Below are 19,955 nucleotides of genomic sequence, written 5' to 3'. Positions count from 1 at the left end.
CTTAGGCGCCTTGTGCTGAAATTTCACTGAAATTATAGTAATGGTGGAGAGTTCAATGGGATGCAATAAAGTGCTGAAGTTTTTATAGAACATTTTGATAAAATTTGGGTTAATGTGTTGTCAGTTGTACGATTTCCATATTAAACTGTTTCCGTTATAGATAATAGAATATATATATATATATATATATATATATATATATATATATATATATATATATATATATATATATATATATATATATATATATATATATATATATAAAACAGCACGGGGATTGGAACGGGTGTGGCAGTCGGTGACAAGAAAAATGAGAACATTTTTTTCTGTTCAAGCCAGAGTTGGAGCCAGAGTCCAGAAGCGTTGTATTCATGGCCAAATTCTAAATACGTTTCAATTTAACACATATCTTATCAGTGATACTAAGCTGGCCCATGACTACACCAATTCAAATTAGATTGTCCTCAGCACGAACAATCCTGACCCAGATCATAATTAACTTTGACGTAGGTTTGGAGGTTATTGTTGTTTCTGTTCAACTGAAACTTTTTGTAAAATATATGCAGTCATAATAAAGATCATAGAAATATAAGGGACTAAAATCAAGAAAAAATGACAGTTGAGAAATGACGAAAGTCCAAGAAAGGGTATGTCTGACTACGACATATGTAAATGACAAAAACAATCGTGGTCGTAATCATGACTACTTAGTCAACAAAACACGTGTCAGAAGACAGTTTCTTTGTTCTGGTGTAAAAAAAAAAAAAAATCAATAGATTCAATTTGCCCTATCCAACCGGTTTCATTGAAAAAAACACGAATTTCGTCTCAGGTTTGACATGAATTTTCGAAGTTAATCATCAAAATTTCGACTCGCATGGTTTCAATATCATTTTTGCTCTCGTGGATAAAAGCACCTCAAATGCATAAACTTATGTTTATCAAACAACCTTCTTGGTTGTATTCGGAATAAAAAATGTATCGAAGATACTTTTGTAAATTAAATATTTAGAATTGTGATTGCCATCTTTCAATGATGTAGAAGTTTGGAGAATTGAATATTACAAACACGAAGCGACCTTTAATTTTTCTGAAACTTCATCAGCGATTCAAATAGAATTCTTCTGTTCATTTTGGAGAATTTATGTATATCCATTGTAGAACTTATATTTGAATATACCTAAGTTATCATTCCGCTAATACAGAATCAGCAAATATTTTCAATGGCAAAATAATTTCAACAACAATCTCTTCATTTTTTCCACTTCCTCTATCTGTACCCGGAATTCTTGCACCACGCTAGCTCCTGAGCTCGTACCTTGAGTGTCGATATTAGCCGAGTTTATGGAATTGCACATTCAAGTTCGTTTAGATATTGTTATATGTGCTCGAAAGATTGTGAGATATACTTGAACTAATGTTTTTTTTTCTTGTAATCACAGATCGAAAGCTGTTCGTGGGTATGCTCAGTAAGCAACAAACTGAAGAAGATGTCAGACAACTATTCGCACCCTTTGGAACAATAGAAGAGTGTACAATTTTAAGAGGACCCGACGGAGCTAGTAAAGGTAAGGCGTTCTTATTTCATTTACTGTTTTTCTTCTGCAGAAACTAAATCCGTCAAACACAGTTAATATCACTCTTGAAAATATATCATTATGACATTGTCAAGAAGGAACTTATTTTCCATGAAACCTTAAAAACGTGGAAAATATCCGTAGTCTAGGGTTTGGGAGATAAACACTGGGTATACTATTTGATGAAATGCTCTACTAAAACTCAGTTTGAGTAGGCAAGGCAAACCGCATGGACATTTGGGAAAACTTGAACATCCAGAAGATGGCAGTACTACCAACTGTCGAAAGCGCTCGCAGATAATTAATAGAAGATATAAAGCTTAAAATCCTTTTTGTAGAATTTAATATTGAAATAGTCAAAATAAAGGAAAATTAGTAGCATCAATCAATATATATATATATATATATATATAATATATATATATATATATATATATATATATAAATATTAATGTAAGTCTGAAGGGAAAATTTATAAACAAACATATGGACTAGCGATGGGATCCCCACTATCTAGCATTATATTCGAAATATACCTGCTAACCATACCTAGATGAGAAAATCTTAACAATAATAAAAACACATGATGAAAAGGAGAATGGTTCAGATACGTTGACGATGGACTGTACATATCACAAAACAATGAAATGAGGATAGAACAAATAAAAAAAGAAATTAACGAAATAAATCAAAAACTATGTTTCAGCATTGAGGAAGAAGACAACTCAAAACTTAACTACCTGGACATAACCATAGGATATAACCACAACAAAACACAATTTCAAATGGCAATATACACGAAACCTACACAAACAAGCTCCACCATACTCGCAAGTTCAAACCATCCACCATCACACAAAAGGGCTGCTTATAACGCATTCATATATAGAATGTTAAGGATACCACTCAGCAATGAAGCCCGAAACAAAGAACGGAAAATCATATACCAAATAGCGAACGAAAACGGATACACCCAAAAGACAATAGATAAACTAGAAAACAGAATCAAACAAAAAATACAGAACAAGGATCAAGCCACCCCAACATACAAAACAACACAACGATGGACAGCATTTACGTACGTAGGACACCAAACCAGAAAACTAACAAACATCTTCAAACCACTGAACATCAACATCACATACAAGCCGAACACGAAGATAACACAAAAAATAAACAACTATGAAAAAGAAGAAGACAAAGACCAAAACGGGATATACAGTATACAATGCTCGGACTGCAACAAATTCTATATCGGCCAAACCAAGAAAAAACTGATCCAAAGGTACAATGAGCACAAAAAGGCATACATAAATCCAACAGTATATAAATCAAACCTTGCAACACACGCCATACAAAACAAACATTATTTTTCCCCCACCAGAGAACATAAAACTAATAAAACAAATCAACAAGGGAAACCGCATGGACATTTGGGAAAACTTGAACATCCATAAATTCAACAGTCATAAATCACTTATCGAGGAACAAGTACAAATCAAAACACAACAAGATCTCACATTCAATATATTAAACAAAACCATACACAATCCTAGAGAAGATCTAACACGAAGAAGAGTACCTGATGCAGAACAAATACAGGCAAATTTACCTAAAGTACCTGAAATACCTGAGTTAAGACGCTCTGACCGTATAAAGAGACAGACAAAAGGATGACCAGTTCAGTTTGAGGAGTGCCAGAAAATGACAGTACTACCAACTGTCGAAAGCGCTCGCAGATAATTAATAGAATAGAATATATATATATATATATATATATATATATATATATATATATACAGGGTCCTGCAACAGTGGCGCGGTGTTCCATATCTCTATATAGGAAGCAGATAGGAATCTAATTTTCTATAATATTACCTTATTGCTCGAGCTCGACAAAATAAAAATATTGGCGGTCACACAGGGTGTTCGATTTTTTCTGGGCGGATCCCAACTGTGTCTTTTTAAATGGCAACCTATATTTTTTATCGCTTTTTCGGTTTCTTCATAGAAAATAAAATAAACTTTATGTATATCTGCACTTCGAAAATATTGACGGTTTTCGAGATATCTAGCATGACAGGTTTTTTTTTCCAATATTCGTCACTCAGAATATTTGAAATTATAAAGTGGTGCCAAGTCCAGTTGAAATTTTTTTTTGGTCGAATATTCTACATTGGTAACTCTCTCAAACGATATATCTGAAATCGACCTGTGATATACAGGGTATGAAAAACCGCTTGCCAAATATTGTAAATGAAAATTTGCAGAATCTTCCTTACATTAAATGGAACACCCTGTATATTATTGATCCATAAGAAGCGCCAACGAAACCTCTACAAATTTCATTAAGTATTCCCTATGGCTAAGTTCAATAGTTTTTCTTAAATGAGCATTTCTTTCGAAAAATGGTCATTTTTTCAAAGCGAAATCCATTTGACGACTGATAAGAATATACAAAAAATACCCTTTCCTTAAAATATCGCCCATTCCTAAAATTACCTGTTGCTAGATAAACAAGTTGCGAATTACACCACAAAATGGACCAATATTTTCGAAGTGCAGATATACATAAAGTTTATTTTATTTTCTATGAAGAAACCGAAAAAGCGATAAAAATATAGGTTGCCATTTAAAAAGACACAGTTGGGATCCGCCCAGAAAAAATCGAACACCCTGTGTGACCGCCAATATTTTTATTTTGTCGAGCTCGAGCAATAAGGTAATATTATAGAAAATTAGATTCCTATCTGCTTCCTATATAGAGATATGGAACACCGCGCCACTGTTGCAGGACCCTGTATATATACCGGGTGTCCCACATTTTATGTGACAGGCAATATCTGGTTTGTTGAAGGAGATACACAAAAATGTTTCATACAAAAGTTTTAGGAGTTCATGAGAGCTATATTTTGATATAATTTTTAAATATACAGGGTGTTTGGTGTAGGTGCTACAGACCAAAATTCCATTTTTTAAATAGAACGCTCTATATATCATTACATATTCAGATGCTACGTTAAATTCTGATATCATTTCATGTTTGGTTTTTGAAATTCGGTTACGGCGTTGTTGAGTTATTGCACTTTTCCTTAAATATAAAGTTTCAAAAAAACTTATTTACTCGTACACGAATCCAGTCTATATCTTTTAAAATTGAACTAGACTACTACTGAATACAAACCATTATTCTCACCTCTTCGATACAATGTCGATATCACTTGAATATAATATTGAAATTCCTGAGAATGTGACTAACTTGAGGGTGAATTGCTTTATATTGCACAATTTCATCAAGTAGCTTATGCTTGTTGATGCCATAGTAACAAATGTTGTTGAATTGTATCTACTTGTCAGTTCGATTCAGTGATTCTTTGCAAAACAGTAACTGTGTTCTTTGTGCGAAAACTCCAGTATGCCTTTCGCGTTTAGTCCAAGTGATTGCATTGATATGTTATTAATTTTTGAGGAATGTCAGAAAAACTGCCGTCAAGCACAACGTCTATACCAAGAACGTTTTCCAGACAGACCCATTCCGTCACGAATGACTTCTTCGAGAGTTGTAGAAAAATTGCGAACTGGGTCATTTCTTTCTACTATAAAGCATCGTCATCATACGAGATCTGTTAGAACTGAAGATTTAGAGATCAATGTGTTGGCTTATATTATTATTCATCCACATGTTTCTATCCGTACTCTTGCAGAAGAAGTCGGTGTGAGTAAATCTAATGTACAGAGAATTCTGAAAGAAAATAAATACCACCCATTCAAAATTCAGTTGGTACAAGGTTTGAAACCCACGGACTTTGAACGACGACTTGAATTCATTGCTTGTATTCAGGTAATATTACATGAAAGTCCTAACATATTCAGTCAAATTTTGTGGAGAGATGAATCGCGATTCCACAATAATGGAGTTGTGAAGAGTTGTGAATCGACATAACAGTCACTATTGGTCTCAAGAAAATCCCCACTGGGTCCGCGAAAGTAATTTTCAAACTACTTGGGGTATTAATGTATGGTGTGGATTGTTCAATGGCGGCATCATAGGACCTTACTTTTTCAATGAAAATCTCAATGGATTGCGATATTTACATTTTCTAGAAAATGATTTGATCCAGTTGATGGAAGATATTCCCATAGCAGAACGACAAGGAATTTGGTGGCAACAAGATGGTGCTCCTCCTCACAATTCACAGGTTGTTACTGAATATCTGGATAGAACGTACCCAAATAGATGGATTGGTATTAAGGGTCCAATTCGGTGGCCGGCTCGTTCCCCAGATTTATCACCGCTTGATTTTTTCCTATGGGGTTATTTAAAAGATATTGTTTTCACTACTCCCCCTTTGAATGTGGATGATCTGAAAATGAAAATTCGACTAGCGTGCAGTGATATTACGCCTGATATTATAAGAGCGACTTGTACGAGAGAAGTGATTCGACGTTTCGAAGCCTGTATAATATCTAATGGGCATCACTTTGAACAATTTTTATGACTTATTTCTAGATACCTACCATTCTTATGAAATGATTTATCAAGTTATATTATTTACATTGTTATTAATTAAAGATTTGTTTTCGAATACACCTCTTTCAATTTCGCAATTGTTTCATATTCAAAATGATTCCTGACTGAATTCCACAACTCAAAATTGAAACCATTACTTCGAACACCCAAAATTTTGACTAATTTTCATGTAATCTGATGCAGAGAGAATAATTGTATGAGATATTTTTAAAAATAATAGTCGTTCTCAAGACTTTACATTTTAAGCAATAACTCAACAACGCCGTAACCGAATTTCAAAAACCAAACATGAAATGAACATCATTTTTAACATCATCAGAATTTAACGTAGCATCTGAATATGTAATGATATACAGGGCGTTCTATTTTAAAAAATGGAATTTTGGTCTGTAGCACCTAAACCAAACACCCTGTATATTTAAAAATCATATCAAAATATAGCTCTCATGAACTCCTAAAACTTTTGTATGAAACATTTTTGTGTATCTCCTTCAACAAACCAGATATTGCCTGTCACATAAAATGTGGGACACCCGGTATATATATATATATATATATATATATATATATATATATATATATATATATATATATATAGTGACAAAAATACGAAATAAAAGTCATCTGATTTTTCTCTCAGAAACTCTACGGAAACTCGTAAACTGAATCCGCGTACCATTACTGTCAACATTAATTCGAATACGTACCAAACAGAGACGGAGAACATAATTGCATGCTTTGCCCATTCCAGTTACCGGTTTTTAGATGAACATTTTTATTTATCTCCGTTTGAGAGTCCTCGTCTGGCTGTACGAACGTAATTTGAAAAATACTGCGGAAAATATGAGTTCTCAGCTTTTAATATTAAAATACTAGGAACGTTACAAATCTTGACCTGTTGCCTTTCCTTGTTAAGGAAGGAGAAAATATTGCTGTCGCCAGAGAGGATGCTCTTGAGGTGCCGCATATTATAAATGAAATCTTGAACTTCAGAGGAGAAGATATTGCCATACTTGGCATTATGAGAAGTTGATTGCCAAATTTTCTTTCAAAGGAAACTCATTTTAGAAATTATAAGGTTTACCCCGGAAACAATAAAATTTATTGTTTGGTGCCAATCATATGGAATTATTTAGTATCAAAAGAACAGGATTGTCAATGAATTAGTACGAGAAGTACGAGGAAGTAAGTCATAAAAAATGTTTGTTTTATCAATTTTCACTCAATTCTAAACTAAAGTTAACTAGGACACATGTATCCAACATTATAACAATTTTTGACATTCCAACGAAAATTGAAAGTATCTTCCAGTTCTCATTCAATTTCAAACTAGAAGGTCAAATTGAACACATAATTTCACTATGTGAGCTGCTCAAACTGAGCACTGATATATAATACTCATGATAATAATTTTCCACTCACGGTGGAAAATTTCTTTTTTTCAATTCAATCATCTAGTTATTGCTGAAGTTTTTGATATTTATGTCGAAGTTATTCCTAAATAGTGACTTTTGACTCAGTTCGAACTCGAATTATTGAAATAGTGGATTTGTACTATGCCTTTCCATGAATCCATCAAAACTGGTAACGTTAATAACAACAACATATTCGTTCAGGAATAGTCAATAACGAAGGTAATAATGTTGCAGTTATATGCTCATCTTGATGAAAAATACGCAGTCTCTGTTTTCCAGGAGTGAGTCGTGAAAACGTTTTATTAATTTTTCATCAACACAGATTCCACCATTATGAAATCAAAATGACTTTTGAATTGAATGAAGATGATTTCGACGAAATAGTTTTTGTGGGATTCTCTGGGAACGCGTCAACCGTAATCCGGCTTTGTTATGAAACACATGTTTCATTTATCTGAATGTGTACCTTTTTCTCTGGAGGGGCGAGTTAATTTCAATACAGATTGGAATTCCAATGTGGCACGCCAAAATTACACCTGATATCCCAGAAATTTCGGGTAATCATATTATTGGACCATTCTTTTTGGAAGCAAACCTAAATAACAAACGATATTCAAATTCGCTGAATAATCAAGTTATGTCAAGCATCCACTTAGATTCTCTACCGCAGAATGGAGTAGTTTCTCAACAAGATGGGACTCCACCTCATTGAGTAGAACAATAATTTTCAGATGATTTGGAAATAGAAATTCTACAGAGTATCCACCCAGATCTTCCGATTTGACTTTACTTGACTTCTTATTGGAATAGTTGAAATCAAAGGTCTATGAGACACAGTCAACCACTGTAGATAATTTAGGAGAAGAATATTCTAGGTGTTATAGGCTAGTAACAACTGAATGTGAAGGAGGTAACAAGAACTCATTTATATCACTGTATGCAAGTTTATGGTGAGCAGTTCTAATATTATTTGAAATGAATTTAAAACATTTCATAATTTTTTGTGACATCGCTCTTCGTTATAATATTAAAAAAGTCAGAGCGTTAGATACAGAATTGAAAAACTTTTGAAATGAGGTATGCACTGCATGTTTGTTTTTTTGTTATGGATCAAAATACTTTTGACGTTCAGTTGAAATAATTTATTGTGACAATCATGAAATACAAAGGTGCTGTTTCGTTTCCTCCCGTCCATAAATAATTTCAAATGAATTACTAAAATACGAAGAAACTTATAGATTGATAGGGACTTTCATTTATTTGCACCTCGAACACGTCGGTTTTTCATCTCCATTCAGAGTTTTCTCTCTTGTAAAGGAATCCAAGCAACTGTGGTATGCGGAGAGACAAATCCCAGAAAGGATCGAAGGTTACTGATGAGTGTCCACAGTGTGTGCACTTCATAATGGATTTTAATTGACCAACGAAATTGTCTAGATTCTTAGAGTTGTTCATATTCAAATATCTCAGCCAGAACTCTTGTGCTTTTACGGTGTCACTCAATTTCTCGTCAATCTCCGTTAAGATCGGTTCAGGTTTCTCAGTAATTCTGTTGAGGTTCTCATGTAAACCTTCTAAAATTTATCGAAACAATTCCTGGGCGTCTTGATGGACAAAACCCCTGAATCGAGGGGCAAATCTTTGAATCTGACTTACAAAGTAGATCGTATCAATTACAGATAAATCTTCTGATCACAATTCCTTGATAACTTCTGGAAACGCTTTGATTAAAACATCTTTCATACTAGAACTACTAGTATTGATATCTTCCATGTATGTATCCTCTTTTAAATATTCCAGCAACCATCTCGTGTTTGATAAACATTGGATTATACTGTTCATGAAACAGCTGTTTTCAATATTTTTCAACCCATTTAACCCAAGAGTTCTAACTGGAGAATGTATCAGCGATCTAATAGAAATTAGAAATTTTAACTTCTTACATGTTAAGAACTGTATTTTTTGAGTGAAAATGAAGTTGTTATTAGCAGTTTTATTGATCACCGTTCATCATAAACCAATCACCACAAAATAGGGTAAAACGTCAAAAACATTTTGATAGATGGATAGCTATTCTACTAATGGATGATATTTTTGACGTAGTATCGATATAATTCAAACTAGCTGATTTTTATATAGTGAAATAACTTACCGATATAGTTCATTGAGATCCATATTATGGTAGGTTCACACAATTGCTACACTTGTTTCGCTATACAAAAACTTCCTCAAGCAGGATTATTTGAAGGTTCCTTCTTGAGAAAATTATTATATAGCGGAGCACGTGTCGTGATTTTGTGAACTTATAATAGTCAAAATCACACCTGAGGCTATTCAACTCAATGATGATTTTCATTTATTTTATTTTTTAAAGCAAGCAACTAATTTGAGTATGAAAGTCGTCAAACAAAAGCAATAACACAAAGTATTCATTTTGTTCTGTCAAAATAAAGAGTGGGTGCGCCACTGGCTTTCGAAAATACGCGGTGTTTTGTTGATGTGGATTTTTCATTCCATGATTGAGGTGTCCCTCTACAGCAGAGACTGTACCTAAGGGATGGGAAAAGAACACGCTCGAGGCAGCAAGGTTGTTCTCCGTCGTCGTGCGAACTTTTAAATTTAGACAGTTTGTACTCCCTCGAGCCAGGGTGACAACTTGAAATGCTACTCCTCAAGAAGTGGAAGTTGCAACATCTCCTAATTCTTTCCAGTTTTTCTACTTCTTAAATATTTGACTGGAAAGTAATGGCACTTCAACCCGCCTGGAGAATCGTTCAGTTCTACAGTGACTTTGTTAACTTTAAATATGTTTGACAGTCAGTATATTAACTTTTAAAGAAATGAGTACAGTACACGGCAGCGATTGGGCTGGTATAAACTCTCCCAACTGTATTACTATTGGATTACGATAACTCCCTTTCTGGCCAGTGTCGTGCCTATAATTAGTTTTAATCAGGTTAGGTTAGGTTAGGTTATAAAATCAAAAATACTTTATTATACATTTCTCTTCAACAAATTTGAGGTCTACTGTACTGAATGTTTACAATATTTACATCTCTCCCACATACGTGAGTGGTAGGAGGAGGGGAAAAGGATTGATGAAGGAAAAGGGGATATCAGCAGGATGAGACTCCAACATTGAGCCCCAAGACGCCGCCTCATAGACCCACGACCCTCATTTCAACATTCAGTCTGACTTCTCGCTTCCTGCGAAAGCTTACGGGAGATTTCTCGTGGTGTTGCGATTTCGTTACTCCATATCTGTAAGGTAAGAGTAATTCTGATATCACGGAAATACGTGATTTACTTCAGCCAGCTTTTCCATGAACTAAGCGCGATCGCATTCGCGCCGCTCATGGAAGATATCTAGCATTTTATAAATCAACCCGTGTGCTTGATGCCAACATGTTCGATGCTGCTCTGCTGCTGAGGCTCTCCCTGCACTGGTGGTGGATGAGGGAGAGGTGGTGACCCAGGTACTTGTTGTATCTCGTCGTATTTTCGTCCAGGAGTTGACTTCAGGAGGTGGCGCAGAGACCAGTTTGGGGACTGGTGTCTAGACCTATTTTTCGGTGGCGGTTGCCTGTCTCTCTGTCTGTCTTCGACCTCCTCCGCCTTTTCCCTCCACCATAGATGGCACATTTTGCAGGCTTCGTACGAGGTCTGGTGTCCTTCAGCGCACTTTAGGCATTTCGGACATATAATCATATATATAATTATATATATATATATATATATATATATATATATATATATAATTATATATATTAATATATATATATATATATATATATATATATATATATAATTATATATATATATATATATATATATATATATATATATATATAATTATATATATTAATATATATATATATATATATATATATATATATATAATTATATATATATATATATATATATATATATATATATATATATATATATATATATATATATATATGGAATATTACTCAGTTTCAATATGATCGTATGACCCAAAAAATAGTCAACCTTTTTTTTTGTCTCTCGTGCTCTTCGAGTTGAACTTCATTTTCAACTAAATTATTTAATATTCATGAATTTAGTTTTTTGGAAAATGAAACTTGTCTTGTCTTGAATAATTTTTTTTTCAAATCATTGCATCATTTGATTTTTTAAAAATGTAATTGAAATTCTAGAAACAATCCCATTTACCAAAAAATAATTGATTTGTCCATAACACTATCAACGGTGATGGAGCTTCAAGTTTTTTTCTATGGTAGGTCAATTATTCTTCTTAATGAGTCACAACCCAAGTTTGTGGCACTCGTTGATCAGTTGTTATTGAGATTCATTCATGAAGTTTGAAGATTTTTTTATCATTTTATGGCATATTACTGGATTTTTATAGTTCGGTCAATTTAGACATTCGAAGCGTCCTAAAGTTCCCCCAAGCTGGAAATCACTAAGATTATTTAAAATATGATCAAAAATAAAATTTAGAAGTTCCCCACCTTTCCTCAATATGGAAAAAAATTTATTCAATGTCAAAGGTCAAAAAAATTGGTTTTTTCGCGATTTTCAGCAAAATGGTGAGTTTTATCATGAAAATATTTCAGATGATAAAATTATCTACAAAAAATGTGTCAATACTTTTTTCTTACGAGCCACAGTTTTTGATATATAACGTTTCAAGAAGTTACAATGACCGATAGAAAAATATTTTAACATTTGAATTGAAGGGGTTATATTTTTTAGGAGTGTATAAAGATGGAGTAGTAGAAAGCCAAAAACTTCCTTTCCCAAAAATATTTTAACATATATTACAACTACAGAGATGTACATATGTGGCGTATTCATGCATATTATGACGATTACAACTTCTACAACTTTTTGAATCGTTATATCTCAAAAACGGTGGCTGAGGTATTTTTATGATAACACTTTTGATAACTGTTTTGCTGAAAATCGCGAAAAACTCATTTTTTTTATCTTTGACATTGAATAATTTTTTTTTCCATACAGGGGAAAGATGGGGAACTTTAAAATTTTATTTTTAATCATATTTTAAATAGTTTTACTGATTTTCAGCTTGGTGGGAATTTAGGTAGCTTATTGTTTTATCTAATTGGTCCGGACTATTAAGGCAATTTATAATTTATAATGCACAAACTTTGATCCGTGATCAGATGAGTACCAAATTATTTTCTATTATTATCTCTATTCTTTGTAGTTTGAATACTGCTTCACTCCACTCAACTCCTGTCCCGATTTATAAATTTCAGTTTTTATTGCATGATTTTCTTGTATTCTGCTATGATTCTACTCTCAATATATATTATGCAAATGAAATTTTAAAATAAGTAAATACTCCACTATTGAAGTTATGTGGCCTGTCGCAATCAAATATCTAGATAAAACTGTTACTGTTACCACTGTTAGATCAAGAAGGTAATGAACCATGAAGATATATAAGGTTTTCTACAATGAAAATAGGAACAGAATCAATGCTCAACATTTCATTCTTTGTGTTTTTAGATTCACCAATATGTCAATCACAATCTGAGCAATGGTCACCGATCACTACCCAAACTTCGATCAATGAGACACAGCTCACTGAATCTGAATAATCCACCTCTATCATGCACGTGTTGTGAATTGCATCATCATCAATTTTTATGATTCGGAGTTAGACAGACGGTGAATATTTATTTTAAGGATTGAATAACACCGTAGAGAAAATAACTTTATAATTGGACTCAGCACAGCAAATTGAAAGTCATGTTACGGGAGCTGATTCTCTCTCCTGACCTTTTCATGAAGTTTCATAATTATCCAATTCTGAACTAACCATTATTTCGACACGACATGTATGTTGGTTGGTACTTAATTGCCCATTATCAACTGGCTATGACTAGAATTTCAGTCTGTGAATAGTAAGGTTGTTATCAAGTCAGAGTATTCTCTATGGCGCTTGTCTAACAAGCAAAAAATTGACATCACAATAATATAAAGACAGCATTGAATTGATATTTCTTTCTTATAAAGACTCAGTTTTCATGGGTCGCCTTTGAATTGTCTATCGATCACAGAAGATGGCAATTTCTTAGGTAATGCTAAATGGAGCCCAATATTATATATAGTTACCAAATCTCCGAATCTAGGGACGGCATCAACAATCCATGACCATTACTCTCATCATGAGGTAAGTTCTCTTCGAACCCAATAACCGTATGTCCTGAGTAGAGGCAGATCATATCATTATTAATTTTATGCCATCCACCAATAACCCCTCCCCATAACATGCATCTGATAGTCATGTGCCCTGAGGAATCGTAGCGAACCAAAACTGAGAGCCTTCTTCATCTGCCGTTTTGAGGCGCACCGTTATAATCTTAAGATTAGAGAGTAGCGAAGACATTATTCCAAGGAGCCATTATCGGAATAACGATTTCTCTTTTTTTTTCGAGGAGGATCACATTACATATATCTACTCTAGGGTGGGGAACGAGTGGTTTAAAAAAATTTGGTACGTTTCCTTCTCCAAATTGCATTCAATGCTAAACTGAACCTGCTACCCCTGACTTGAAAATTTTGATGAAAACATTTTTCACTTTCATCTCGCTCTTTTCTTTTTCTTTATTTTATCATATTTCTATTCAATAATAATATTTTGACTCTTCAGAAATGAAAAACCTCAATCAATCAATTGATCGATTCGAAAAAAGCCAATGACCCCCACTATTTCATATTGTGAGTATGGAAATAACTACTTACAACCAAACTTCTAAGAATTTGCTTTGTATTCTGATAATTTCACCCAACATAAATACGACTATGAAAAGGAATTGAATTGAAGGGGTTATATTTTTAGGAGTGATTAATTTTTTTGGGAAAGAAAGTTTTTGGCTTTCTCCTACTCCATCTGATACAAAAAAAAGGGATGAGAGAATCTTCCAAAGAAAGGAAGGAAGTAATCAATTTGAAACTCTATACATGAATGTGTAGATCATGCAAGGAAGTAACTTTCAGACACAAACTGAAAGAAAGTCTTCGTGAAACAGCTACTTTCATATAAACGTTGAATTACACGAAAGAAAATAATTCTTTCGAAACAAATACTTCTATATGAATACTGAATTATACAGAAGATACTTTTCTCTACTCAGTTTGTATTTCAAACATTTGTTGTGGAATAAGAATCAGATATCACTTACATGAGTTCTACTTTGAATGAATGGTAATAAATTGTACTCACATAGAACACTGTCATCCTCACTGGTATACACCGATGTTTCGCCTTAAGACACTTGCCCTAAGGCTCTTCAGTACCAAATTGGATAACATTATAGAAAATACACACGCTTCATTCATGAATTACGATTTTGAATGTCCACAACAAATGTTTGAAATACAAACTGAGAGAGAAAATTATCTTCTGTATAATTCAGTGTTCATATAGAAGTATTTGTTTCGAAAGAATTATTTTCTTTCGTGTAATTCAATGTTTATATGAAAGTAGCTGTTTCAGGAGGACTTTCTTTCAGTTTGTGTCTGAAAGTTACTTCTTTGCATGATCTACACATTCATGTATAGAGTTTCAAATTGATTACTTCCTTCCTTTCTTTGGAAGATTCTCTCATCCCTTTTTTTGTATCAGATGGAGTAGTAGAAAGCCAAAAACTTTTTTTCCCAAAAAAAAAGAAAAATAATTATACTGAAATTACACTGAATTTTCGATAACTTTTCAAATAATGTGTTTACAGTTATAAATGGCAATTCAGCGCGATATGAGAACTATTGACGTTGGTAGGTATTCAGAATTGAACAAAACAAAATTGGTCATTCCAACTAATATCTTCAGATGGAATTGGAATTGGGCTCACTTCAGATGACTATCAAATTCGAGTTTCAAGTATGCCACGAAACAAGCTCAATCTGTTCTGAAATATAGAGGAGAATAAAATACATAGAGAGTCAAAAGCTGTTGCGCTTAACATTTCTAAGGCCTTTGACCGTGAGTGGCTTGAGGGTTTGCTGTTCAAAATTGGATGATATGTGTAAGGCTCTCCAACGTCCTGAAGGAACGTTCCCTGCAAGTGGCCGTCGATGAATATCTCTCGAATACTTTTACCATCACCGCTGGTGTTCCTTAGAGATCCATATTGTCTCCAAATCTCTTTTATTTTATATCGACGACTCATTGGAAAAACCAGAATCCAATATATTGATTTGCTGACGGCATAACAATTGTCGTCATTCAATTTGGATTCTAGGACATTTGCTGCGGATGCACATCTTCACCGACAGCAGGAGGTTGCATATCTCAATGAGGATTTAGAGGTGAATTAGAATTGGGGTGAAAGTAACCAGGTTTATTTCAATGCCACAAAAACCCAGCATCGATTTTCTCCAACAAGATGAATGTCTCAGAACTGGATAATAATGATATCAGGACAGACAATTCCGCTTTCCGCTTCGATAATTTTGTTGGGGGTTAAAATGGACACCAATATGATTTGGCACAATCATGTCGTTGGAATTGCAAAGGCTGCTTTTTAAAAGCTTGGAACGATGTTCCAAACCTAAAAACTATACACACCTCAGCAACATGCGATACTTTCAAAGCTCAGACCAGTATTGTTCTCATGAATGAAGCTCCACCCTTTTGCATACCCTGAAGTTGCTGAATTCCATCTAGAAAAGAGTCATCCACCTGATTGGAGACGCGAACATCACTTGTAACCTTGATAGTCTGGAACATCGGAAAAAGGTTGGGGATTTGTCTTCTTTCAATAAATACTTTCACGGGAGCTGTTCCAGTGACTTGGTACATTTGATTGCACCAAGAGCGGTACATATCCGAAATACGCGACGTACTGTGGCGGCTCATCGTTTCAAGGTTCAACTCAGTATACCTTAAACTTACACTGTTTGAAAACTCTCCTATTTGTAGAACTGCGTTTATGTGAAATAAACTTCCTGAGAACCATTTTCCAAATGAATATAATATTCTGAAATGGTAAAAATTTTGAATATGTATCATGTTGGAAGAAAACCGCAAACATAAGAGCTATTTGTATTGTGAACAGCTTTTCCAATTTGCATTATGTGAATGGAATAACTCACTTTCAAAAATTTCAATCAGGAGATTTTCATCACAAACTGAAGCTATCATGAAGGCAGAAGGAGGCAATCATTAATACTGAAGTAAATACAATAGAAGGATTCAACGAAAGCATTTTTGTGGAAGGAATCGGAGTTTTTTATTGACCCTATTTGTTTTTTTTTGTCACCCTCCTTAATCTGTAAAGTATGAAACTTGTAGAACTTCATGTAGGTTTGAGAAAGAGCAAATATTTTAATTCATACCGATAAGTTTCTGCGCAAATACAAAATATTTGTTATACATTTCGGAGGCCTAATTTTGACTCCCACTCCAAATTTGAAAAAAACTATGAATCTTGCAGTGTTTTTTGTGTTTTGGAGAAAACGTCCTCGATGAGAGTCTTGGAATCTGAAATATATTGTGTGTCTTCTTGAACAATTTGATGTAGTACAAGGTATTCTCTGATATTCGTCTTTTGCAGTTTCGCCTATATCCATAATTTTTCGTAGGATAGCAGTTTGTTGATGGTAATTATTTATAATTATCATTCTCATCATTTTTGCTTTAGATCGAACCTCATAAATATTTCATTACATTTAAAATAGAAACAAATTGATCAAAATCAATTCAAAAAATGTTATTTTTTCGTTATCTATATTTGAATACTCATATATCACAGTAACACACGCACTCTTCGTTGCAAATTTTCATTTGCGATTATTATTACTTCATAATCGAATTGGTCTTGTAACCAAAATGGCATTATGTTAATATGCGATGAAAACTGCCGACTTTGTATTCCGCTGTAATTATGATATTCAATTCGTTTCAACACAAAACTGAAACCAAAATTTAATGAAATTTAAAATGCATTTTCCGGGATCGAAAACGTCGAGTATAATTGACAACCGAATGAATTAGATGATAATCATATTTACTGGAATGGAAATGGGTCTGGTTAAATTTTAAAACGGATGACATTGATTTGTGTGTATTTTATCATTCGATTGTCATAATGGGTTTGGGAATTTTTATATTTCTGGATGAATTGGCCATGGCAATAACCGTTATACTTGTCAACAGCAATTGAAACAAACTGATTACGTACTCTCGATTGAATGTGTATTTAATTGAGGTAACGATATGTCATTTTACATCGTATTTTCCAAAATACCAACAAAATTTGTGTATTTTGATATGCAAATTATTACAAAGAATTTTATTGGTTTGCGTTATAGTTTATTTACACTACTAATTCATACGATGTTCAAAGATAAGATAAACTTCATTCATTCGTTTGTCATTATCTTTTTTTATATATAAGATTTACGTTATTTCAGTTTGATAGATTAATTTTGTACTTCCTTCCATCCATTGTAGATCATTTCTTGGTGATAATGATTTGGTAGGCAAATTATTCGTTGAGAAAAGTGCTGGTGAATTCGGAGAAAACTGTAAGAATACTTTCAATTTCATTACAAATGAGATATTGTTTTCAATAATTATTTTTCCTACTCGTAACCTCTCGTTAAATTGACTCTCGCGATATGCTCAACTTATGTGGGAATTCAGCTGGAAATTTCTAATAGTATGAAGTGTATTCTGAAAATTGAAATAGTGGGACAAGTTTATTTCCAATCCGATTTCATCTTGCCTGATGAATTTGGTATTGCTTTCGACCTGCTTCTAAGAGATGAAAAATTCACACCAAAATTTTATAATAATAATAATAAATGGGCTTTATTCATTGACATACATTGTTTATAAAGAAGAAGTAAATACAAAAATCAATGAAATGGCGAAGTTCAGCCGAGGCTGAACAAAGGTTATAAATTCCAAAGTAAATATTAAAAATCTATGTAGCTTAATTAAGGTAAAATATAGCAAAACATACACAAAGTTGAGACAAAGGGAAAACCATATGAGCAAGGCATAACATGAATATATTATCTATCCAGAAGACTTCAGATATGTTTTCAACTTTTTTTTGAAATTATATATGAAGTAGTGTCTAAATTCACTGGGCAGAGCATTTTATTGTTTGATTGAGTTGTAAATAAAACTACGAGAAAAGCAGGCTGTCGAGTGTTTTGGAATAATAAAAGCGTGACGGTTTCGTGTCCTCGAATTATTCTGTGATTTGAAAGTTTTATATCTTCCATAAATACAATTTGGCTTTTTGTAAATGAGGAATTTATGTATATTGACGAGTAGGTGGAACTGCCAGATTTTAGCAATCGGTAACCAACCTGACTCCTCGAACTTGGGGGATATATGATCGAATTTTCTCACACCATAAGAAAGACGAATGCAATTGTTTTGTATTTTTTATAAGCGATTTACATCAGTTTGTATCAAAGCAGGCCCGTAGGTTATATCGCAATATGCTAATCTAGACAATATGAGGGTTTCGCAAAGTTTCAACTTCAATTTGGAAGTCATCATATCTCTACTTTGATAGAGTTGACGGAAGATACTGTATGAGCTACGACAAAGTGAATTTATATGTTTGTGAAATCTCAGATCATCATCTAGCCATAAACCCAAGTTCTTGCTTTCTCTAATTGTATGTATGTAATTGTATTGTATGTATGAAGTAAGTCTTTTAATCATTTATGTTTTAGATTAAGCATTTAGATCGTTTACCTGTTGAACGCCAGTTTTGTTAGCACAATCTGTATTTTAGTGGATACTTGTTTGGGTTCTTTTACCTGTATGTGTCCCGAATCTAGAATAAATAAATAAATAAACAAAATAAATAAAGTCTTGTCCAAGTTGGATTTAAATTCTTCCTTCAATTTCCCGTCTTTTGTGCTTCGGACCAAAAAGTATTCACTAAATCCGAGAAATGACATTTTCCTACACAGAATATTGGAGTCTAATGTATCGAATGCTTTACTGTAGTCCAAGAGTACCATGGAAGTAACTTCATTATTATCAGTTGCTATGAATAAATCTTGGGTGATGTTGACAAGAGCGGTGGTGGTTCTATAGAATGTACGAAATCCAGATTGAACATTTGTTATTAAATTATTATTTTAAACAAAAGAATCAATTGGATCTTTCAGAATCCGCTCGAACACTTTAGACAGGATAAGCAGTTTGCTAATTGGCCTCAAATGAGATAATTCAGTTGAATTTTCACATTTTGACAAAGGGAGTAAGTACAATTGCATGTTTCCATGCAGAAGGAAAATGGTTTGTTTCTATAGAGGAATTGAACATGTGTGTGATGTGGTTGATAAGATATTTTTCAATATACTTTAACATAATTAGAGAAATGTTGTCAGATCCAGCAGTTACTTTTCATACCACTGATGTATTGTTGAGTCTGGAGTGGT

General features: G+C 33.4%; 1 protein-coding gene across 2 annotated transcripts in view; it reads left to right on the top strand.

The window, feature by feature from the left end:
* Window positions 1-19,955, top strand: part of bru3 (CUGBP Elav-like family member bruno 3) — a 256,980-nt gene that overhangs the window by 76,374 nt on the left and 160,651 nt on the right. For both annotated transcript variants that reach the window (XM_023166239.2, XM_074169682.1), the window contains one exon: window positions 1,443-1,568. In XM_023166239.2, coding sequence (XP_023022007.2) covers window positions 1,443-1,568 — 126 coding nt within the window. The remainder of the gene's footprint in view (window positions 1-1,442; window positions 1,569-19,955) is intronic.

Source organism: Leptinotarsa decemlineata, unplaced genomic scaffold, assembly GCF_025532065.1.
Source record: "Leptinotarsa decemlineata unplaced genomic scaffold, Ldec_3_MD MMD2_P_RNA_scaffold_5, whole genome shotgun sequence".
Classification (NCBI taxonomy): domain Eukaryota; kingdom Metazoa; phylum Arthropoda; class Insecta; order Coleoptera; family Chrysomelidae; genus Leptinotarsa; species Leptinotarsa decemlineata.
Note: the sequence above shows the minus strand (reverse complement) of the source record. Positions and strands in the feature narration are given on the sequence as shown.